At 40.0% G+C, this 22,979-nt stretch overlaps 1 protein-coding gene across 1 annotated transcript; it reads right to left on the bottom strand.

The window, feature by feature from the left end:
- Positions 1-1,362: 1,362 nt before the first annotated feature.
- On the bottom strand, positions 1,363-20,218 carry UHMK1 (U2AF homology motif kinase 1). The gene is made up of 8 exons (XM_080824696.1): positions 19,782-20,218; positions 17,956-18,248; positions 17,110-17,301; positions 15,027-15,121; positions 9,553-9,629; positions 9,304-9,402; positions 6,685-6,773; positions 1,363-2,985 (listed from the first exon to the last, which is right to left on the bottom strand). The coding sequence occupies exons 1-8, from the start codon at positions 20,047-20,049 to the stop codon at positions 2,839-2,841; spliced, it is 1,260 nt and encodes a 419-aa protein (XP_080680822.1). The 5' UTR covers positions 20,050-20,218; the 3' UTR covers positions 1,363-2,838.
- Between the last annotated feature and the right edge of the window lie 2,761 nt (positions 20,219-22,979).

Below are 22,979 nucleotides of genomic sequence, written 5' to 3'. Positions count from 1 at the left end.
GAATAACCAATTTATAGGTGTTTCCTGGGCCAAAAAATGTACCATGACGAAACCACGGAATAATGAGAAATTGGAAAGGCAAGAGGGAAGGAAGCACAGACGTTAACTGAGGGAAAGAAAAACTACCTGAGATAAGCTTTGTCCCAAAGAGTAAGGTTTAAGTGACAAAAACCCTCACCTCTTTACCCTGCCTCTCAAAAAGAAAATTCCTAGGTTTTAGTAACTTTAAGGAATTAAAATCTCTGTGTATCTATTTCACCCTAAAGGAATCATAAAAATTGCATCTTCTGATAATATTTGGTTCAGGTTTGAGAAACTAAGATTAAACTTCGTGTAATTATCAGAGGAGTGGGGGAGGATCTGCAAATGTCTTCTTTGGTAGTCATGGGCTAAAAGCTGTAAGATCACCATTCGAATCACAGGAGGCATCCTGTTTCACTTCAGTGGCTTTAATATAAAACTCTTAATTCAATGCATGGTTATTTAGGCTAATCAGTTAGTCCCTTAGTTCTCTTAAAATCTAGTTAGCATCTTCTGTAATACAACTCTACAGTGTTAAACACTACATATAGGTATGACTACAACAGCAAAGAAGAAGACAATCAAAGAATGCTGTGAAATTCAGCATCAAGATGCTAGCAGCACACTGCATCCCTAAGCCCGGGAGCCTACCTGCAGCTCATGTGTCAGGGTCTTCTCTTTGTAGGGGTGGGAAGGGGAATGAGAAAGGGACACGTGCGCGCCTAGAATACCCGCCCTTGAGAAGAACTCACTCGTGTTCTGTGTTCATCTGTATACACGCAAGAACCTGGTGTTTCTAATCACCCTGGGAGCTGTCACCCCTACAAACACTGATGTTTTAGGAAAGCTTAGGTCTCCGGAGTATTGGTTATACTCTCTTGAATTGTTATCTGAACACATACCAGCTAATCAACTTCTGAGAGGGCCAAAACGAGAACTAACAGTTCTTCTCCTAAGGGCACATACTAGACACAACTTTGCCTTGGGGACCGCGCCACAAGGCCTTCTGGCAACTCATAAATCAGCCTCCTTACACCAAATCTGGCTTCATAATAAATAATAAGGGAGAGACCTGAATGATATAACTGTAAATAACTCAACTGTCAGATAGTAACTGTCTGAAAAGGGTAAGATAATTCATCCTCTGCAATGTAAATTCCTAGTTGGGCTCTCAATGACCTGTGCGGCACACACGTCAAAGAAAGACTCTATGAGGAGGCTTCCAACAGGGAAAGGTATAAAAGGCTTTTTCCTTAGGAAAAAAAAAAATGAAAACTTTCATTTAGATAAGGAAATAAAAAAAAAATTCATAACCTGTATACAACTTATTTTTTTGTATAATCAGTGCTTTATAAAGGTTTCCTAAGTTTTAAACCTTTGAAGTCAATCTACATGAAGTGGGAGGAATCCATAATTACAATTCCTAAAACCATGTCATCAACCTATGTTCACGAACTCACGCACACCAGCATCCTGGGCTCGGGGACACAGCAGACTGCTGTGAATCCTTCTAAGAATTCTGAGTTTTTCTTCCTTCCTACTTCCATCTTACTAGAGCTGCACTTTTCTTAACTTCCCTGCAGACAGAAGCCAGAGTACTTTCAGAGTAGCTTCTCTTCAGCCACAGAGACAGGAGACAGCCACAGAGAGGAGACGCAGTGGAGGGAAGGGGAGGACAGAGAGAGGAAAGAAGAAAAAAAAAGAATCCTGGACTAGTCACTTTCTCTTTGCCCATTTTTTTCTTTTCCCTTCACTGAACATCTTTCTTTTTGACCATTTCAATTTCCTTCATTGTAGGTAGAACTCTATCTTGAGAAATCTTACAATGATCACAGGGGGTTTGGTATAAAAAAGATGAGCTAATACAGGGTCTCAAGGAGATTAAAGGACGGGGCAATCTTTTGCTTTGTTCCAATCACTTTAAGAGAGTTTCAGTGTAACTCAGTCTAGACTCATTTGTTCTGAGCCTCTCAGGAATGATCTATTTCTCATTTACATTCTATCAGACAGACCAACTCTCGAACATACATCCTAAATCTAACAGATACGAAACAGCTAGGGAAGAGATAGGTGTAGACCGCATTAGCTCACAAGATTCACACTATAAAGCACGCGGACTCAGATATTCTCTAATCTCTCATACCTGCACACTCACTCAAGCATACGTACTAGACATAAAAATTGTGCAAGATCAAGCATCAGCTTTCTATCTGAAAAGCCTTAATTAAAAAAAAAAAAAAAAGGAGATAGGCTCACTGCAGTTTCTTTAAAGGAATATTCAGTACTACAGTACTCCTTTAAAAAAATTCATAACTCAGTGTGAAGAACACAGTAGGTAATCGCTGCTTGACGGTTACTTAACAATGACTGGGAGCATCCAGAGCCAGCTGTGAAGATCAGGGATGAGGAAGAACCGCCCAACAGCGTAAAGGAACGATCTGTGAGGGCCATCACCGACTCTTACCAAATTTGTTAATATTCACTATGACATGATATTATTCATCCTTGCTTCATGAGCACATGAAATAATTAATATCCTTTTAGGTTACATACTGAAGAGCAGCACTTGCCCTACTGCACAAAAAAAGGGTTGCCCGTATGGATGCTCTAAAACCCCTCAAGGTATAGCTGAGAGGTCTTGTCCTACTCGGTGCCAAATGTTTGCAATGCAGCCATTGCTCAACTGCACATTAGTAGGATTAAATAAATGTACAAAGTATTCCCTTAAAATGGTAAGGGGGTACTTCTGCATTCAGATATAGAATACAATAACCCAGGAAATGGAGGAGAAACAGGAAAGAGTCCTCAGGTTACTGATTAAAGCAAAGTTTGATACAGGTATCCCCTCTTGTAGGCACTCAGCGGGTAGAATGTAGCCACAACAAACTTCCCATCAAACATCCTTCCAGTCAGTAATTTCTGAGCAGCTTTGGAATCACCAGCATTTGCATACTCAACAAAGACCTGTAAGAGGACAGAGAAAACAAAGTCGGCTTCATTTCCATCAAGACTGTTCCAGAACAGGGCTTTTCCAACTTTAGTGTACACACACGTATCTTTTGGAGACCCTGTTACAACGCGGACTCAGTTTCAGGAGGTCTAATGTGGGCCTGAGTCTCTGCATTTCTAAATCAACTCCCAGGCGATACCAAGGCGGTTGGTCCATGGACCACATGTTTGAGCAATTAGAACAATTCCTTTACACAGTTCAATTCTGAAAAATCCATCGAAGCCAAGTCCAGTGAAAAATGTACACCCACTGGCCATGTTCTTGCAGGAGTGGTGAGCAGCAGTGGACACGTGCCAGAGGCAGGGGCAAACAGCCTGGGGAGCAAATGCGCTCCATGGTGCCTCAAAGACAGTCCACACTCTTAGAAGAGGAAGGAGGAAAAACTATCAGTCAAGGTCACTGGATTTTATACCTATTAAAGATTTGTAGAAGCCATAACTACAGTGAAGAGTAAGTTTAAAACTAGGTAATTTCCATTTCCAGAGTATCTGAATTCTGACCTGAGACAGGTAGAGGATACAGCATTAATAGTTTATGCTCTTTTTGTTGATATAAAGCCAAAGTTACTCGGAAGAAAATCATTTTAAATGACTTGTCCTCAGTTACCCATAAATTTGTGAACCAGAAAAAGAACAGCCTCATCTTCGTCAGTTACACGCTCATCTGTGATGTCAACAGTCTTCAAACTTGGGTGCGAGCATCCTAGACGCTCGGACTTTCAAAGGGAAGCAAAAATAGATTGTCTGAAGGAAACCAATTTTCAGATTTTCAGCTTTCACTTGTACCTTCTCTTAGAATCGGATCCACCCAGAAGTTCAAGGCAGAGCCTCCTTTTTCACTGCCCCTTTCGTGGGAACCCTTCTCCCACTGACAAAATTATTTCCAAAGGGTATTAAAAACCTCCAGGGCACGAAAAGGAAAGACAATTCCCAACACAGCACTCTTTAAATGAATCTTCCTTCATTGGTAAACAAAGCACTACTCCCAGCCTATGACTGACTGCTCACTCCCCGTCTTACGTGAGTATTTCTGTTACGGATGATGCATGACGCCAGGCCTCAGATACTCTGGCCCGGGATGGAATTTTCTGAATTCCTGTACACTGTAAAGTGGAGAGGTGACAGACTCTCTTCCTCTTCCATGCCACGACTGATCTCAAGCTACATGTTCCTCAAGTAGAGATCATCCAACACTAAAAATTGCCCTGATTTTCATATGTATAAAGCTAAATGGGGATTTTTAGCTATTCTTAAAAGCCATCCTTAACTGTGCTATTAGCTGGAGATAAAAACACTTCCAAATGGCCAACCCAGTACAGTCAGTCAGGCTGTTTACTTTAAACCAAACAGCGTGGAGAAAATGCTATTGATACCATCCAGTGACTTCTTTCAGGGTATGCAGACTTCACGTAATAATGTAGGTGAGACCTATATTATCTAATTATATCTTAAAACCATACTCTAACCAGTCAATGCTTGTTTTATTCATTTTAGAAATACTTAATACTTTATATCCCCTTTTTTACAGAAAATGAAAGTATATGCTGGCTGTAGGACCAGTTAGTTCTAGCAACATATGCTTTTTCACTGACTACAAAAGAGAAGTTAGAAGATGATGCCCAGTGAGAAGAATGAAGCTCTTTCTGAAATATTTTTTAACCTGATTCTCAATGACTTCTAAATCTATACACCAAAGTTCAACGAGTAGACATGCACTTATGGAAGGAACGCCACGCTCTCTAGCATGCTCCTCACTTCATAGACAACCTACAGTTTTATACATTACGTCATTCCAAACAAAAGAGGAGAAACATTTTTGTAATTTACAATGAGATTAAATAATTTTATCAATTTAATCTTGACTACTTTTGTAATTATGAGATCCATTCCATAATTCATGTTTTCAGTGATTTTTAAAATATTCTTTAAAAAAAAATCCACAGCATTGTTAATTTGAATGGAAAATTCAAATGAAGACTGACTTTGCCAACAGACATTTCAATAACCTGGAGAAGTTAAACCTGTGAGGCCACGAGTTCATCGGTTGTTTTCATTCTCCTCTAAACATCAACGAAAGCTTCTTAACATAGCAAATTTCCTCTTGCTGATGAATATTTATTTTTTGTATTGTTTGAAACCGGGATACTTTTATTCCAAAAATATTCCTTCTGTTTCTCTATTCTATGTCTTCTATTTCATACGGACGGTTGCGGTTAACATCGGGTCAGATGATGTTAATCTTTCATTCAAAGTCTTCAAAGATCTTCCCCTCTCATTTAGAGTAAATGCCAGTGTGTCTCAAGTCCCACAACGTTCACCCTACACCCCCTCACCCCTGTGAGCAAATCCACCGTACCCCTCTTTCTCACTCTGCTAGAGTCACACTAACCCTTTCAAACCTGCCAGGCAAACTCACGGCCTCTGAGTCTGGTATCCCGTACGCCTGGAACTCCTTTCCTTATCTCCTTCATATTTCCACTCAAAGGAAACCTCAGTATGGCCTTCCCCACCACTGACATGCAACTATAATCCTCCCTACCAGGCACTTATGAAACCTCTTCTCCTGAGACCTTCCTCCCAGAGCACTTATCACTATATTCTTTTGTCTATTTTGATCACTGTTGTATCAGGGCCTAGAATATAACAGATGCTCAATAAATACCAGCTGACTAAACAAACAGCAATTATGCATACAGTACACTGCTGATGCTAAACGAGGTAAGTATTATTACTACATTGGCAATAACTTTTCACTAAGATTAGAGTGAAATTTCTTTCATTTCTTTCCTCAGTTGCCAAGCATTTTCAAAATACTGAACCAAAGGATAAAGTAACAATCCACAACCGGAGGTGATTTCACCCACCAGGGGGCATTTGGCAGAGTTCAGAGGTACTTTTGATCACCACAACTGAGAAGGGGAGTGGGGGGAGGGTATCTATAGGGTGGAGGGCAGCAACGCTGCTAAATACCTAGAACGCACATGACCACTCCCACAACCAAGATATTGGCTCAAAGGCCAACAGTGTCAAGGTTGAGAACCCTGAATAAAACAATATTCTGTTCCCAGAAAAGTAAAAATACTACAGATAAAAGAAAGATCTTCAAAAGGGCTTTCCAAAGATATCTCTAATATTCTTTCCCCGAAACTGAGACTCATAGTTCTAGCTTGTACATTTTATAGATGCGAGCACTAAGGATCATCATCACAAAGTCAGTCAGTCACACTGAGACCAGAGCTCCGATTTCAGGATTCTGTCAGTACACTTTCCTTCTTTAAATTAGCACCGATGATTCCATTAAAATAAGAACCTAACCTAAATGGTTTTCTAACTCTACTTAATTAGAACAAAAGTAGGCCATAATATTTCTGTAGCTGACACGACCTGAATTAGCATATGATACAGTTGGTGTCACTTTTCACAATGGCTCAAAAGTAGAGAACACTTTTTAAGAAAAAAAATTCTAACCCATATAAAAAGCATGCATATTACAGAACCTTGGGGAAAAAAATGAAAAGTACAAGAAAATAAAAACAACCATGATGCAAAATTCATCATTTCTAGCAACATTTTCGTGTACTACAGAACTAAAACATTTGTTCAGGATTTTAGTAACCTCTGAATAATTCTGAAACTATAGAAACATTCACTTACTTGTCCTCTGCCAGGATTTTCCTTTGGAACAAGGAGAGATACCACTGGTCCATATTTTTGACACTCCTCTTTTACATCCTCTACAACATCTGATTATGAAAACACAGAACAGTAACCACTTTGCTGTAATTACCAAACATTTATTATTTAAAAATTTTAAAGCATCAAAGAATTCAGGAATCCATATCTAAGTAATGAGGTCATATTCTACATCATCTAAAATTAAGCTTAAGAATAATATAAATTCAATGCATCTAATAATTCTGTTAAATTTAATATTTTGAATAGTTTATATTCAAATGACCCCCCCCCAAAATGTCTTCTTCCCAGTTTCCCAACTGCCTCTCTTCGTCTCCTTGAAGGCAACAAACATTATCAGTTTCTTCTGCGTCCTTCCATAAATATTATAAGGTTATACAAGCAAACATGATCATACATGCTTTTTTCTAAGTAAAAATTCCAATCTCGCTTTTTCTTTATTACTACATTGCATCTTGAAGATTCTTTAATATTACTGTGTGCAATTTTCTCATTTGTCTTTATGACTGTGTAGCTATTTCACCCTATGAGTGACCAATAAATTCTCCACTGTGACCCCTACTACTAAATAAACTATTTCCAATTTTTTTGCCCTTATAAATACTGTAACAGATAAATCTGTATCTATCTCATTTCACTTATGTATTTCCAAGTTGACTCTAGAATTAGAACTGCTAGGACAAAACGAATATGAATTTGTAAGTTTGTTAGAATTACCAATCTGCCTTTCATAAAGTTTAGCAATTTAAACTCTCTCCAATGATGTGAAATGTATTTTGAAAATATTCTCCTATACTCTACCAGTAAGAGGGTTACCAAACATTTTCACTGTCCACATTAGGTAACAAAGATCTCATCCGTACAGTTTCAGTGAGCATCTTTTTTTAAATTTGGTTCTGTTTTAGTCCATTCACCACTCTGCTCTCAGACTGCTCTTATAAAAACCTCAGTCTGACTGTATCACTCTCCTAGTCCAATTTTTTTTTTAAAGATTCTATTTATTTATTTGACACAGAGAAAGAGAGATCACAGGTAGGAAGAGAGGCAGGCAGAGAGGGGGAAGCAGGCTCCCTGCTGAGCCAAAAGCCCAACTCGGGGCTCGATCCCAGGACCCCGAGACCATGACCCGAGACCATGACCTGAGCCGAAGGCAGAGGCTTAACCCTCTGAGCTACCCAGGCACCCCTCCTAATTTTTTAATGGTTCTTTATTACATTCAACAAAGAACAAATATACTGGGTACTTTTAACCCAGGGACTATACTACCCCTGATACAAAGTTCTTTGGTGTCACACTGCAGTGTTATTATCCCTGGGATAAAATCCAAATTCTTTAGCATAGCAAACGAGTCTGTTATGTATCTATATTCTTGGCTATTTCTTTTACTGCTCCCCAATCAATATCCTACCATACGATCACACCCAACAGTTCACTATTCTCGGCACACGCCACACTTTCTCTCATCTCTGTGTCTTTGTGCCGTTTCCTCACCAACCCCTCCACTGGGAGCCAAGCCACTCCAGTTACTGACAGAGCTCGGCTATCACCCCCAGAGACACCCTCATGGTGTTATGAGTTTATTCCTTTTCCTCTCTGCCTCTGTGTATTACCCTACTTCCGGATTTATCAAACTCCAACCATTTGTTGACATAACTCTCTCTCTTACACTAAAGACAGGAATAATCCCGCTTGTTCCTATACTTGAGGCAAGAAGAGAGCCAGTCCTCAGTGAACATGGAAGGAATGAGTTGTTAAAAGCAAAACTGAGAGCTAAGATGGAGAAATGGAAGCACAGGGCAGGATTAGAAAGAGCAGATGGAAAGAACATGCTGGGAAAATTAATCTTGATTAATTCAGGAAAGGCTTATGAAATGTGAAGGAGTCCAACGGGCCCGAGGAATCATCTTCGCCTAAACGGGCTGCTCTAACAAGATGCCACAGACTGGGTGGCTTCTCTAACAGACATTTACTTCTCTGGTCCCGAGGGCTGGAATTCCCACAGCAAGGTATAGGAAGATTCGGTGTCCCGTGTACCCGGTGGCCTTCTTGCCGTAACCTCACGCAGGACAGAGAGCTCTCCTGTTTCTTCCTCTTTTTAAAGAGGTCCCAGCCTCGGTGCCTGGGTGGCTCAGTGGGTTAAAGCCTCTGCCTTCGCCTTAGGTCGTGATCCCAGAGTCCTGGGACCGAGCCCCGCATCGGGATCTCTGCTCAGCGGGGAGCCTGCTTCCCCTTCTCACTCTCTGCCTGCCTCTCTGCCTACTTGTGATCTCTGTCAAATAAAAAAAAAAAAAAAAAAAAATCTTTAAAAAAAAAAAAAGGCCCCACCCTCAGGATGTAACCTAGTCCTATTAAATCCTAAAGGCTCCAACTCAAAATACTAGCACACTGGGGCCTGGGGCTTTGCCACATGAATTTTGGGGGGATATATTCAATCTACAGCAGGAATCAGAAAGTGAGATCCTTTAGAAATCATGTAGTTCAATATCCTCAATATGTAAATTAGGAGAATAGAGAACCTTATGAAACAATACGTCTAGTCTACTTGCAAAAGACATAAAATACAATTTAGGAAGCAGTTACCTTCGTATTCCTCTTCGTTCTCCAGATAATCATCATCCAGCACATTCAGTAGTCTTAGCACTGGAGTAGGAAGCATCACCAGGTCTTCAATATGAGGGGCTGTTAAGGTTCATCGTAACATGGTTAAACATAAACTCACCAAAATCAATGGATGAACACTAGGCAAAAGAGCTTGGGAGTATAAGTGAGCTCTGATGTCTTATTTGATTGTAAAACAACCAAGGAAAAATAAAGACGTATGCAACTTACCAAAAGGAATGCTAAAGAATGGGCTGCATAATGCCATTTCAGCAGGAATCCTTCTGCTTGGATCATCATGAAGCATGCTAAAATACAAAAACATGTATCTTTATAATTATTGTCAAAATCTGAAAATGAGGGGCACCTGGGTGGCAGCTGGTTAAGCGTCTGCCTTCAGCTCAGGTCGTGATCCTGGGATCGAGTCCCACATAAGGGCCCCTGCTCAGCAGGGAGTCTGCTTCTCTCTCTCCCTCTGCCTGCCACTCCCCCTGCTTGTGCTCTCTTTCAAAATTAAAGAAATAAGATCTTTAAAAAAAATCTTTTGAAAATGAACCCATTAAAGAAAATTAAAATGTCTGAATGTTCATCACAACATTAATTATATTAGCATGGCTTACTGAGCCATTCAGCTACAAAAAAATATAAAAGGTTTCTTTTTTTTCTTTTTAAGATTTTGTTTATTTGAGAGAGAGAGAGCACAAGCAGGAGAGGGCCAGAGGGAGAGGGAGAGGCAGACTTCCACTGGGCAGGGAGCCTGATGCAGGGCTCAATACTAGGACCCGGGGATCATGATCTGAGCCAAAGGCAGACACTTAACCGACTTGAGTCACCCAGGTGCCCCAAAGCTATTTCTAAGTAAATGGTTCAATAACTCATGATCCATACCTATGGCACAATATTATATTTTAAAATAATGTTTCTGATTAATAAATGCAACATGGGAAAGTGATCCATACTATATAACATTAAGTGGGGAAAAAAAAAAGCTAGACATAAATTTAGGTAATCCAAATTAAAAAAAAAAAAAAGATGACAGTGGTGAGATGATTTCTGAATTCTATCAAATCCCCCTACAACAGCACAACTTGGTAACAAAATCAAAAACCCATGGATGACGTTTACCACAAAACTAAGTAATACCAATAAATACCAAAATACAAGAGGCTAGGAACAAACCATCATAGTAGTAAGCCTTGCACCATATCGACATCTGTGTGGAAGGAAGCAGAGAAAAGCAACAGATGATCTGATGAAGCTGAGAAAATAACCCAAAATATCCAACAGGTACTGACTGGAAAGCACAGTAAGTCAATTGGAAAAAAGCAACTGTAACTACAAGGGGGTACACATTCTAATTCCAAGTGAATGCAAGAAGTCTTCTGTAAAATCTGAAGGGGCTGGAATAACCTAGACATTATGACCTCTCAAAACGAACTAGCTAAAGCTCCTCCCAGGGCAAAGTCCCACAGAGAATGGAAATCTGGAAAACAGAATCCAAATTGAGTAGGATGCAGTAAATAAAATTAACAGAGAGAGAGAGACACACCAGGAAAAAAGGAATGGAGGAGAAGAGGCAGAGATTTCAGAATAAAAACATTTCCCCCCCTTTTTTAACATTACATAAAAACAAGAAGAGCCCTCTAAAATTAAAAAAGCTATCCCAACTACACCTTCTTCTGTAAGTTCAGGAAATGAATTTCATATAAAAGTGAACCACATAAAAAGCATTACTAACAAAATTATTACACAAAAGACAGAACTGCAAAATGATAGCCCCAAGGCAATGAATGCATGCCAGAAAGACATGATAAGAACACAGATGGACATGATAACCTACTGTTTCAAAATGAGCAAATAATGTTTTTTAAAATGATAAAAGATATGATGAATCAAAATTAGAAAATCTCAATAATTAGGTAATAGAGCCCCAGAAAGAATTAGAAATATAATTAAAAAAATCACTTCATAAAATAAAGCTACAAGAACTTGAAGGATGAACAAATACAGCGATAGTATCTCAAAGACAGAAGGCGGAAAGGAACATTTTTAAAAATCAAAAAGAAACAGGGACGCATGGGTGGCTCAGTCAGTTAAGTGTCTGCCTTTGGCTCAGATGATGATCCCAGGGTCCCGGGATAAAGTTCCGCATCGGGCTCCTTGTTCATCCAGGAGCCTGCTTCTCCTGCCTGTCACTCCCCCTGCTTGTGTGTGCTCTGTCTCTGACAAATAAATAAAATCTTAAAAAAAAAAAATCAAAAAGAATACAAGAGATTAAAAAGAAAAAGATTCAAGAGAAATAAGAATAATGAATACTGTCAAAGAAAATCCAATATATGGAGAATAGGAGTGCCTGAAGGAGAAAACCAAAGCAAGAGAAAGAATACTAAAAAGAGTAATTTAAGAACACCACCCTAAAATAAATGAACAAAAAGATCTGAAACTATTTTCCTGACAATATCAACCCAGAACAATCAAAATCAAGATATATTCTGGTAAAATCAATAGACTTTTTTTTAAAAAGATTTTATTTATTTATTTGACAGAGAGAGAGAGATCACAAGTAGGCAGAGAGGCAGGCAGAGAGGGGGAAGCAGGCTCTCCACTGAGCAGAGAGCCCAATGCGGGGCTCGATCCCAGAACCCTGAGATCATGACCTGAGCCGAAGGCAGAGGCTTAATCCACTGAGCCACCCAGGCGTCCCAAAATCAACAGACTTTTAAAAAGATGAAATTGTCCGGCCATCTAGACAAAAAAGACCAACTGTTTTTTTTTAATATAAAGACAATTAAAAGTGTCTTTAGACTTTTCAACAGCAACACTACATGCCAGGATAAAATGGAGTACTATGTTTAAGACACTCAAGAAAAAAAAGAATGCCACTCATTTTTATACCCAGATGAATGACTCTCCAGTATAATAAGCACAACTGACCACCAGCAAGCAAGAGCTCAGGGAACATCCATCCTATGGTCTCTAGAGATCAAGCTTCAGAAACTAAAACGATGAGAGAGACAGCCCCACAAGGACCAGGGGTGAACAGTAATGTGCAGCTACATGTAGAACTGAGAATAAATGCAAGTGTTCAAACAGAGTGTATGGCACATAATGGTTACAGAAACTGATGACACAGATACAACCAATTCTCAAATGAGAAAGAATGGGAAAAGCACATGCAAAAATAATTTCAGTAATTTTCCTAGAATATTATGATTCTGAGACAGTTTTAATGTAAGCTGGAATAAAGCAAATGAGTAATTACAAAATATTCTAATTCTAGCATTCCCCTTGTCCTTAAGAATCAAAATTCTTTACATAGAAGGAGAAAGAGATGTGAAATACAAGTCAAATAAAACCTCTGGTCTCAAATTTGAATTGGAAATATCAGTATGAACTATATCCTCTTTAAGGCCTAGAAACAATGACCATCCCAGTAGCAAAGAGTATTCCTAAAACCCAGACTGTTTTTTTAAAATACTATTTCCTACTAAAAGAAATCAGGTTTCTTGGAGAAATGGCTACTTCCAAGTGTGGGGCAGGAAATGTGTAAGACAAATTGGGAACATCTTGTCACACCAGAGAGCAAAGAAGCTGTAAAAGATAATAAGGTCCGCTGAAACCAACTCATACAACAGTTCACAGTCATCAAAGATGGGGCAATTTTAGCTTCAGTGAGGATAAGAACTGCAATCAGTTGCAGTTACCAAATCAAAACACACTGAACTTTCAAAAGGAAATGGTCCCCTTTGGAGGTTGACAGGGATCAACTCATTACAAAAACTAGTAAACAGAGAAAGAATCAAGCATTTATTTTGTCTTTGGTTAACGAAAGGAAGCAGAATGACAGAATGAGAACATCCCTATTCCGCAGCCCCTAACAAAGTAATGGATCCAAAGTAATGTGAACAGTTACTAACACATAAAACAGAGATGGCTATATTATGTGTCTCCTTATAATAAAAAAACACAACACCATCTACGGTCATGCCAAAAAAAAAAAAATGTAACCCTCTAGATACGACTACCAATATATAGGAAAAACACAGAAATATGTTATGCTATACAAGGATTAACACAATCAGCAAAATTCAGACTGCAGACAGCTATACTGAGCCAACAACCTAGGTTGTCCAACAAGTAAACAAGGGAAAAGCGGGGTAGGAGATGGAAAAGGATCTTTCAGATTAAAAGAAACTTAAGAGACTTTTGTTTAGAAGAGCAACAGTAAACCATAGTGTTTAAGGATACATGCTATAATGAAAACAAGGAAGTAATTACCATAAAAGTCAAGGCAGTGGCTACTTTTAGGGAGGAAGAAGGACTGAAAATTAAGATGGGGACACGGAGAATTTCTGGGGTAGTTGGCAAAGTTTTATTTCTGGACCTGAATGGTGACTACAAGAGTACTCCTAAGGATTCATGAAGTTACACACTTGTTTTCAGCATCTGTGCTCTATTCTACAATAAAAAATGGTTCAAATAATTTGCATGCATACACAGCAAAATCCATAGAAAAATACTAAAAAGAAATACACCAAAGTGCTAACACTAGAGAGTAGGTTTATAATTTTTATTTTGCTGATCATAATTCTCCATAGCTTCCAAATTTAGTGTCAGCTGCACAATCAAGGGGGGAAAAATCCGAAATAACAAAGTCAATACTAGCAGCTCTTCCTGCCCACAGGGCCTGTCCCATGCTTTAATAAATCACCTTTTTGCACCAAAAAATAAAAACAAAACAAAAACAAAAACAAAGTCAATACCAGTATTTATATGATTTGACTTCCAAGTTAGAACCCATTACATAATTTCACAATGCCATCTTTTCCAGGTAAAATGCCACTTGTAAAGCTAATAACAATCAGATAGTAAAAGCTATTGAAAACTAATTGGTAAAACACACAAACATACATGAATAAGTGCAAGTAAAATTTTTAAGTTCTTATCTGAGTGAATTCTGTGGACTGTAATGTCCACTTCCTGGTTTTGATATTGTACTCCAGTTACATTAGATGTTACCACTGGGGGAAACTGGATGAAGGGCACACATACCTCTCTGTAACATTTTTGCAACTTCCCGTGAATCTGTAATTGTTTCAAAATAAAAAGCTCTAAAAACAAAAAACAAAAAACCCCCAAAGACCTAGTTGGAAGGTTTATAGGGTCAATATTCCAAAGCGTAATATTTTGACTTGATCGGGAGATCTATCGTTTTGCAACATAACTATTATTTTATTCATTTCTGGTCCATAATGCTAGAAATGTGAAAAGCCAACTATTTGGTAATACACATTATATCTTATTTTAAAATATCTAATGTGCTTGGACCTACTCAGAAATCAGAAACACAGTATCTGTCCCCAGAGTGCCCAGAATTAACTATTTAAAGTATAGTACATAGCTACCTTATTTTAAACCTTTTTACAGTAGTCCAAAAGCAAACTCAGTCTTTAGTTAGTAAAGACGCTCTTTAAAACCCTACTTTCAAAAAAAGCCTAAAACAAACAAAAACCAAAAACAAACAAAAACCTAATGTCCACCACGTATACAGGACTGCCAGAGCCACAAGAGACCAAAGATATGGCTGCCAGGAAGAGCCTCAACGTGATCCATTCAGTAAAATCCAAACAAAAATAACGACAAAACAAAAATAACCTTTATATGATAAATGTACAAATAGGAACTTGAAAGTACACACGATGTACCTTTTGATAAGGTCTCTTAGGTGATAGGCTGGGATTGCGGCATTCACCACTGCTTTACTGGCAAATATGTGATCAATAATAGCAGAACTGTTTGCCTAAAAAAAGGGAGAAAAGTCTTCCTTTGGTTATTCAATTCATTCTGTATTTACTGAGTACTAGCTACATAGCACCATACTATTTGGTAGGTAAAATGCAACAGAAAACACTCTTCAAAGAGCTTATAATCTTACTGGAGGGGATTATATGCATAACTATAAGCCTCTGGAGGAGGAACTTTCTTCTCTATTCTCAGCACCTAGCACAGTACCTGGCACTCTGTAAGAATATTCACTAGACGAATGAGTAAGAATACCAAAGCAACCTTATAAAAATGTAGTTTCATAAAGTGAGTAAATGAATGTGTGACAGTTGAGTCCGAGTGTCTTGGTGAGGAGTCTTTAACTGGTTTTCAGATCCAAGTACACCACCAGAGAGGAAGTAATGCAGTATCTAAAAATTGCATCCCTCACATTATTCATACTCTAAATCCTATGGAACATAACTTTTCTCCCTGAGTACTAAGCTGTCTCAGAAGTGTGTACATGAGTAAAAAGACCAGATACGATCCTTATCACTATGCTAAGAACTAGGCATCATTTATTTTTCAACCTCAATTTCTTCTGTAAGAAAAATGCTATTACCCTCATTTTATAGAAAGTGAATCATGGTTCAGTAACCCTAAATAACAAGTAAGAGGTGAAGGCAAGATATAAACCCTAGCAGTTTGACTTCAGAGCCTAAACTCATACTCACTTGGCAATTTTGCCTTCCCAAAGGTGATTAAAATATAAAATACTATCTTTATTTAGAGGAGTGAATACTGAGGATTTAATATATATCATACCTCCAAATTACATACAAAAAAGTCTGAATGTGACCTAGTTCTGATCAGCTCAGGACCAAGCAGATACAGTCCAAAGGTCTCAAAGGTAATCAAAACTAATGCAAGTAATTGATCTGTATTTGGATTAGCACTGAAGAAAGACTACTCAGCCTCTAGGTTGGATTAAAGTACCAATGCAGAATAATGATACTGGTTTTACATGCATGGTAGCATTTTTTGCCAAAAGTAAGCATTAGGTACACCCACAAGACTATTAAAGCATCCCTTCCAGGAATACTCCCAGAAACAGATGACTAAGGGCTGAAAAGAAATATAACTCTACACGGTACACTAGCCATACACAAACTATGTATTTCTAGATGCTCGAAAAATACTTGTTGCTAAATATGAAAACCCATAATGATTCCTAAACATTGTATTACTTATCAAACCTCTAGCCTAAAGGATACTGATACCATCACAACACTTAGGCCCCACAATATGTTGGCAAACATAATGTAGTTAATTTTAAAGGTATGAACAACAAAAAGTTCATCGTTACGTCAGAGATTTGGAATTTCGAACTCGTGTTCCCACAGAAACAATGTATTAAGCAGTACTCACTTCACCAGGATAGTTCACATATGGAATATAAATTAATATAAAGCACTGTGGAACTTGGAGAGAATGCTGAACTCGATCAGGAAGAACAGAGTATGAAGCCCAGGTCTGGAACATCTAGTGGTATGACCTGGACCAAATAAGTGGTTTATGTATCTGTGCCTCCAGTTTTCATTTGTAAAAGAATAACCAATACACTAAAGATCTTCACAGAATTGTTAGGAAATTCAATGAGATTGTACATTAAAATACTTTTAACTATAAAGTAGTAACTGTAAAGCTTTATGTAAAGATTACCATTAAACTTATACTTGTATTAGTAATGTTGCAGGATGTAGTATAACTGAATCACTTCTGCATTTATTCATTCTATCAAGCACTTAATACACATCAGGCCCCAGGCTAAGATCAGCAAGTGTACAATACTCACTAGCACATCTGTAGATATGAAAACAAATAGGAACATTGAAGGTATCAAACATGCAGGAAGAGGAGTGTATTAAAGATGAAGTAAACAGCATCCCCAGGGAGAATCATGATAAACCGAGTACTTTTACATCAGAATGAAGGACTCCAAACAAAAGCACTCGTATGATTTACCTTCCATTCCTGAGATCTGACTGTATGTTTCAGTTTCATTCCTGAGAACATTTCCAGTAAAATGATTCCTAAGCTCCAAAGATCAACAGCTGAGGTACATTCTGTATCACTCTGCAGGCCAGCCTGGGCCAAGCAATTCTGCAGTTCTGCTTCTGGAGCCCGATACCCGTCTGTCTGAATATACTTCACATCCTAAAGAAGATGAGTAAATATTACAACCAATAAAAAACTGTTCACTTTCCATTGCCACAGCGTATTTACTCCTCTAAAAGTATAATAAACCACTGTCAAGCTGAATGCCAAAAAATTTTTAGTCCTTGGCTACCCTAATTATTTGGTTCATCATCTGGGCACTTCTCACAGGCAAGCTGTACACTCTCCACACAGCAGCTCATTTCTTCAGAGTCTCCTGTCTGCTAGGCACTGCTGATAAATAAGGACACTCTGCAGGGTTTGCCAGAACTGTTATGTGTGTTCTGCCATGAGACAGAGTGCCAACACTGAAGGCAGCAGTAAGAGTAATTACCCGTTGGTTAATTACCCTACCTAGCCCAAATATGCACCCTTTTTTTACGTGGTGGCAATGAAATTCTTTTTATTTGCTTTATCCCCAAGCATTATTTTATTTTACTTTAAAGATCTTATTTGACAAAGAGAGAGAGATCACAAGTAGGCAGAAGAGGCAGAGAGAGAGGGGGAAGCAGGCTCCCTGCCCAGGCCCAGGACCCCAGGATCATGACCTGAGCTGAAGGCAGAGGCTTAACCCACGGAGTCACCCAGACACCCACCAAGCATTATTTTAGATAGAAATACCTCTAAGTGTTGACTCCTGTTATTATTTCTTACCTGATTGCCTTCTTTGAAGCTAAGTCCAAAGTCAATGAGTTTAAAACATTCATTCTCTGCACTCCACAATATGTTACGTGGTTTGAGGTCTGCATGGACATAACCCTCATGATGAAGAAAAGCAAGGGCCTCCAGAACATCCCGGGCACAATGCTGTATCATCCACATGGAACAACCCTGATGACTGGAATATAAAAGCAATTCCGATACACTGACATCCAGGAGTTCAAGCAACAGACAGCGTGATGGCACATTTGGAGAGAAGTGGATTGTAAAGACTCCATACAAAGTCACTAGAAAAAGAAACGAGTTATAATGCTTTAAAAATCAGACTCAGAGTAAGTTACAACTAACATAGCCACCTCTGCAGTGCAAATCTGGGATAACTCAGATGAGCATCACACTTCCACTGCAATTTGTTTCTCCCAAAAGTAAGATTTTTGGGCAACTGGGTTATTTTAATGAAACAATATGAGAAAAGCTTCCACAGCTCAATACTAGTCAAAGATATTAAATATGGCACAATAATCAAATTGTATTTCACTAAGCATTCACAGTAGGTGAATATACACTCAGGGTACCAAGCAAAAATAATTAAAAATAAAATCTAAACATTATGGATTCTTAAGATGGATGTCATAACCTGCAAAAACAAAATTGGAAATTGGTTCTTGATCCAAAATAGCATTCTATAATCTAAATATTAAAAGGAGGGGGAGGGGCACCTGGGTGGCTCAGTTGGTTAAGCAACTGCCTTCAGCTCAGGTCATGATCCCGGAGTCCCGGGATCCAGTCCCACATTGGGCTCCAGCTCCGTGGGGAGTCAGCTTCTCCCTCTGACCTTCTCCCCTCTCATGCTCTCTCTCTCTCTGTCCCTCTCTCAAATAAATAAATAAAATATTTTTTTAAAAAGGAGGGGGAAAATAAGTAAATAAATATTACAAGATTAAGTCTTTCAAGATGACAGTTTAACTAAATCTTGCAGGGATTCAACAAGTCTTCAAGCTTGCAAAAACTGAAGAAAAAAAAATATTTTCACTCTTAAATACCAGGGTTATATACATCATTTAGCGAGCTTAAAAAAAAAAAAAGTCAACACTATTGGTTAATAAATTCTTCTCTAAAGTGGTAATATAAAAAAAGCAACTCTTCAAATTACACACAGATTATGCTTGCCAGGAAAAAAGACATTTCTTTATTAGCCAAAGCTATAACTATAAACTCAGTGTAATGACAGTGAAGACTTTTCATAAGTCAATCATCAGTAACCATATATCTCATACTGCGAATATCTAAATCATGTAACATAGTCTTACCAGGGTAAAGGTATAAAGTGTTCCTAATTTCCACACTTCCGGAAGACTTCTATGTGAATACTGAGTCATTTCTCCCAAATCCATACTAAATATGTATCAGATAACATCTGTATGAGTTATTAGCATTATCACAAGCCCCAGAAGGATTTCTCATTTTTCCACTGGTATGCAAAGATTCAGAATTTCCATACAAGAAATAACAAATCTAGCCAAGATATGCCTCTTTTCCCTTAAAAAAGATAACTCTATGCTAATAAGTGCTGCATTCTCCGATGCAAAACAGAACTTAACTGAGCATCTATTACGTGACACCGGGCAAAGCCGACCACCACCTCCACCCTACTGCAGACGGAGTGAAGGGGGATGGGAAAGGGGCCTGGATCGGGTGACGACGAGAGGGCCAGACCCAAGTCTCCCCCGTTAAGGACAGGGCCCGGAACGCCAGGCTGAGAGAGGGTGTACGGCTGGGCCGGGACCTGGGCAAGAAGAGAACCGAGGCAGCGGCATTACCGATGTTCCTGTGACCCTGCAACTGCTCCAGCGCCGCCCTCTCTTTGCGGAAGCCATACTCCGCGGCCGAGGCCGCAGCGCCCGTGGTTCCCGGCGGCAAGAACTGCTTGAGGGCGCCGGGGGGCGAGCCGGGAGTGCCGCAGCAGCGCACCCGGTACACCGAGGCCGAGGAGCCGCTCCCCAGGCGGCTCTGTACCTGCCACAGCCGCCCGAAGGCTTCCAGAAACCGCGGCGGCTCCGCGCCCCACGCGCAGCCGGATCCCGCCATCGGTGTGGACGGAGGGCACTGGCGCGGGAGCTGAGGCGACGCCCGGGGCAGACCGGCCGGGCCCGCGGTCACATCCCCGCCTGCGGGACCAGCGGCTCCGCAGGGAGGTGCCTGCCGCCGCCTCTCCGACTGCCGGGACCTCAGGGCGCCATGACACCGGAAACAGAGTGCACCCGGGTCCAGAAGCCGGAAGTGGAGGAAGAGCCAATCCTGCGGGCCCAAGGAGGAGGGCCCAGAAGGGGCGGGCCCAGAAGGGGCGGGCCTAGAGCTGACAGGAGGTGTTGGGTTTTGGAAAAACGCCCGGAGCGTGAGCGCTCGTTGGAGTGCGTCCTGTTTAAGGCCAAGGCAAAGTGCTTTATCAAACGTTACCAGAAACTAAGACTGGTCCTTTTTCTTGTGAGGCGCGTCCCTCACCACTGGGAACCTAGGAGAATGAAGCCCAGCCTGCATTTCCTCTAGACGGTATCCCAAGGGAAATAGCCCAGTTACTGCAGGAGGGGGTTCGCCACCGCCGCCACCCCCTCGCCAGGGGGTTGCCAGCAGCCGTAATTCTGGAAGCCCAGCCTCTGTGCTCCTGAGTCCACTTAGCCTTATCAGAATGCATGCGCCCTGGGTGAACATGGACCTTTTACGAATTTGTATGTTTCATGTATTCGTTCAATTCTTTTGCTCATTTAATAAACGTTTACTGAGTGACAGAGGTGGCAAAGAAGAATCCCGATCCACAAACTGGGGTGTGCAATAAACGTAGCCTTCCTTATTTTTCTGCGTTTCAAGTTCCATTCAGATGGGGTGGCAGAAATTTAGTTTCAGACCGTTTGCCCCCATCCGCTTTTCCTCGGGTTTTGCCTAACTTCCCGGGCAGCTGGGGTAACGTCTGTGGTGCAAAATGGAGAGGCAGAGGAACCATCTGCTCTTCGGTATCCTGGGTCATTGGCTCGTCTGGTTGCTGCTGAGATGTGCCTTCTTTCTGTCTACATGGCCCTTTCCGGGTCTGGAGTAGGGAGAGCTCTGTGCATTTTCCAGCTATTTCTAACAAGCAATACCAGTCTCCCAAGAGCTTGGGCTTTTGGAATACAAAAATCGAATAAAACTCATAGGCTCTTCTAAGGCAATGAGCACAGGCACTTATCTGATGGTATAAAGGGAAGGCAAAGTGGGGAAACTGGAGAGCGGGGAGAGAAATTAGGTCCTGCATTGAGAAACGAGACGAAATAGAAATGAACTTGGATTTCAAGTAACTTGAGTAGAGGGATTGAATTAGACATGTATATCAATATGATCCAAGGAGTCAAGGTAAAAATATTCTAAAGGAGTACAGATAAATTGCTAGGACTCTGTAGAAGAACTCTGAGCAATTCACATCTTAGAAAAGTGTGAGTAAAAAGCTTCTTGTTCCAGTCTACCCTGTTGAAAGAGCATATTATAATCAGAGAGAGAGAGTAAATGCTGAACTTGTAGAAGGTGACAAGGTCCTCCCTGTGAAAAGCAACCATTGTTAAAATCCATATCTTGGTTACATATAAGCCCTTCTCCTGAATGCTACAAGCAGAAGTTAGCAGTTTGAAACCAATCTCCTGTAAAGCTCGATTTCTTTGTACTTTTCCAACCTTTCCTACACTGTGATGTCGTCCCATTGCTCCCTTGCTGACAAACAAGGCAAAGGAACTAAATTGTATAATTGAGCCACCTTCAAAAGTGGTACCAAGAACAACCCAAAACAGGTATACCTTGGAACCCCCTTAACAGAAGGGCTGGCCCAGATTTTAATGGTTGAGCTCTTGAAAATCCAAATCCTTCAAGCATGAAAGTAGCAACTCTGGTGCCAGTCTCCAAAATGGCCCCAAATGATCCTTGTCTCCTAGTGTTCATAGCTCCTTTCACCTTGAGTAGTGCTGACCTCTGTAACCAATAGGATATTGTGGAAATGATGGGGTGTGACTTCCTGGGTCATAAAAGACATTGCAGCTTCTACCTTGCTGTCTGATCCTTTGTTTTTTTGGGAATCTAGCTGCCCTGTCATGGAGACCCTCTAGATTTCTCCATAGGGCGGAATTAAGGAACTGAAGCCTGCCGCCAGCAACCATGTGCCATCTTAGAAGTGGTTTTTCCAGTACCAGTGAGGCCTTCAGATGACGGTAGCTCTGGCTGAAAACTTGACTGCAAACTCATGAAAGACCCCTAAGCTAGAACCTCCCATCTAAGCCATTCTGAATTCAATTCAGCAGAAATTATGTGTGACAATAAATATTTATTATTGTTTCCAATTGCTAAGTTTTGAAGTAATTTTTAAATGTAGCAATAAAAAACTATGAACTAGAAAGGAACAAATATTTAACTAATGTCTGCAAATTTTTTTTTAAAGATTTTATTCATTTATTTGACAGACAGAGGTCACAAGTAGGCAGAGAGGCAGGGAAGGGGGGGGGGGAGGAAGCAGGCTCCCCGCCGAGCAGAGAGCCCGATGCGGACCCTGAGATCATGACCTGAGCCGAAGGCAGAGGCTTAACCCACTGAGCCACCCAGGTGCCCCTAATGTCTGCAAAATTTAACATCATTACAAAATTGCTTTGTAGACTAGTTGCATACATCTGTGCCATAATTAACAGTCAAAGAATACAGGACTTACAACACCCATATCAATATAAAACATTGTTATTAAAATTTTCTTTTTAGTTTTATAAGCAAAACATGATATTTTGATAGTTTTTGTTCTTTTTAGAGTATACTTTTTCATACTTTTATTAGATATTTTTATTTTCTCTCCTGTAAGTGTTCTTGCAAGAGCACTTGGTAGATTTCCTTTTTCCCTTTAGTGTCCCTCATTCCTGTTGTCTCTCTGCTTAGATTTAGATCCTCTTTGTTCCGGCTGGCCAGGATATAACGCGGAATCACTTGGAATTCCAATTTTTTTTTAAAAGATTTTATTT

The sequence above is a fragment of the Martes martes genome (genome assembly GCF_963455335.1).
Source record: "Martes martes genome assembly, chromosome: 15".
NCBI classification, from domain to species: Eukaryota; Metazoa; Chordata; class Mammalia; order Carnivora; family Mustelidae; genus Martes; species Martes martes.
This window is presented reverse-complemented; position numbering and strand designations above follow the sequence as displayed.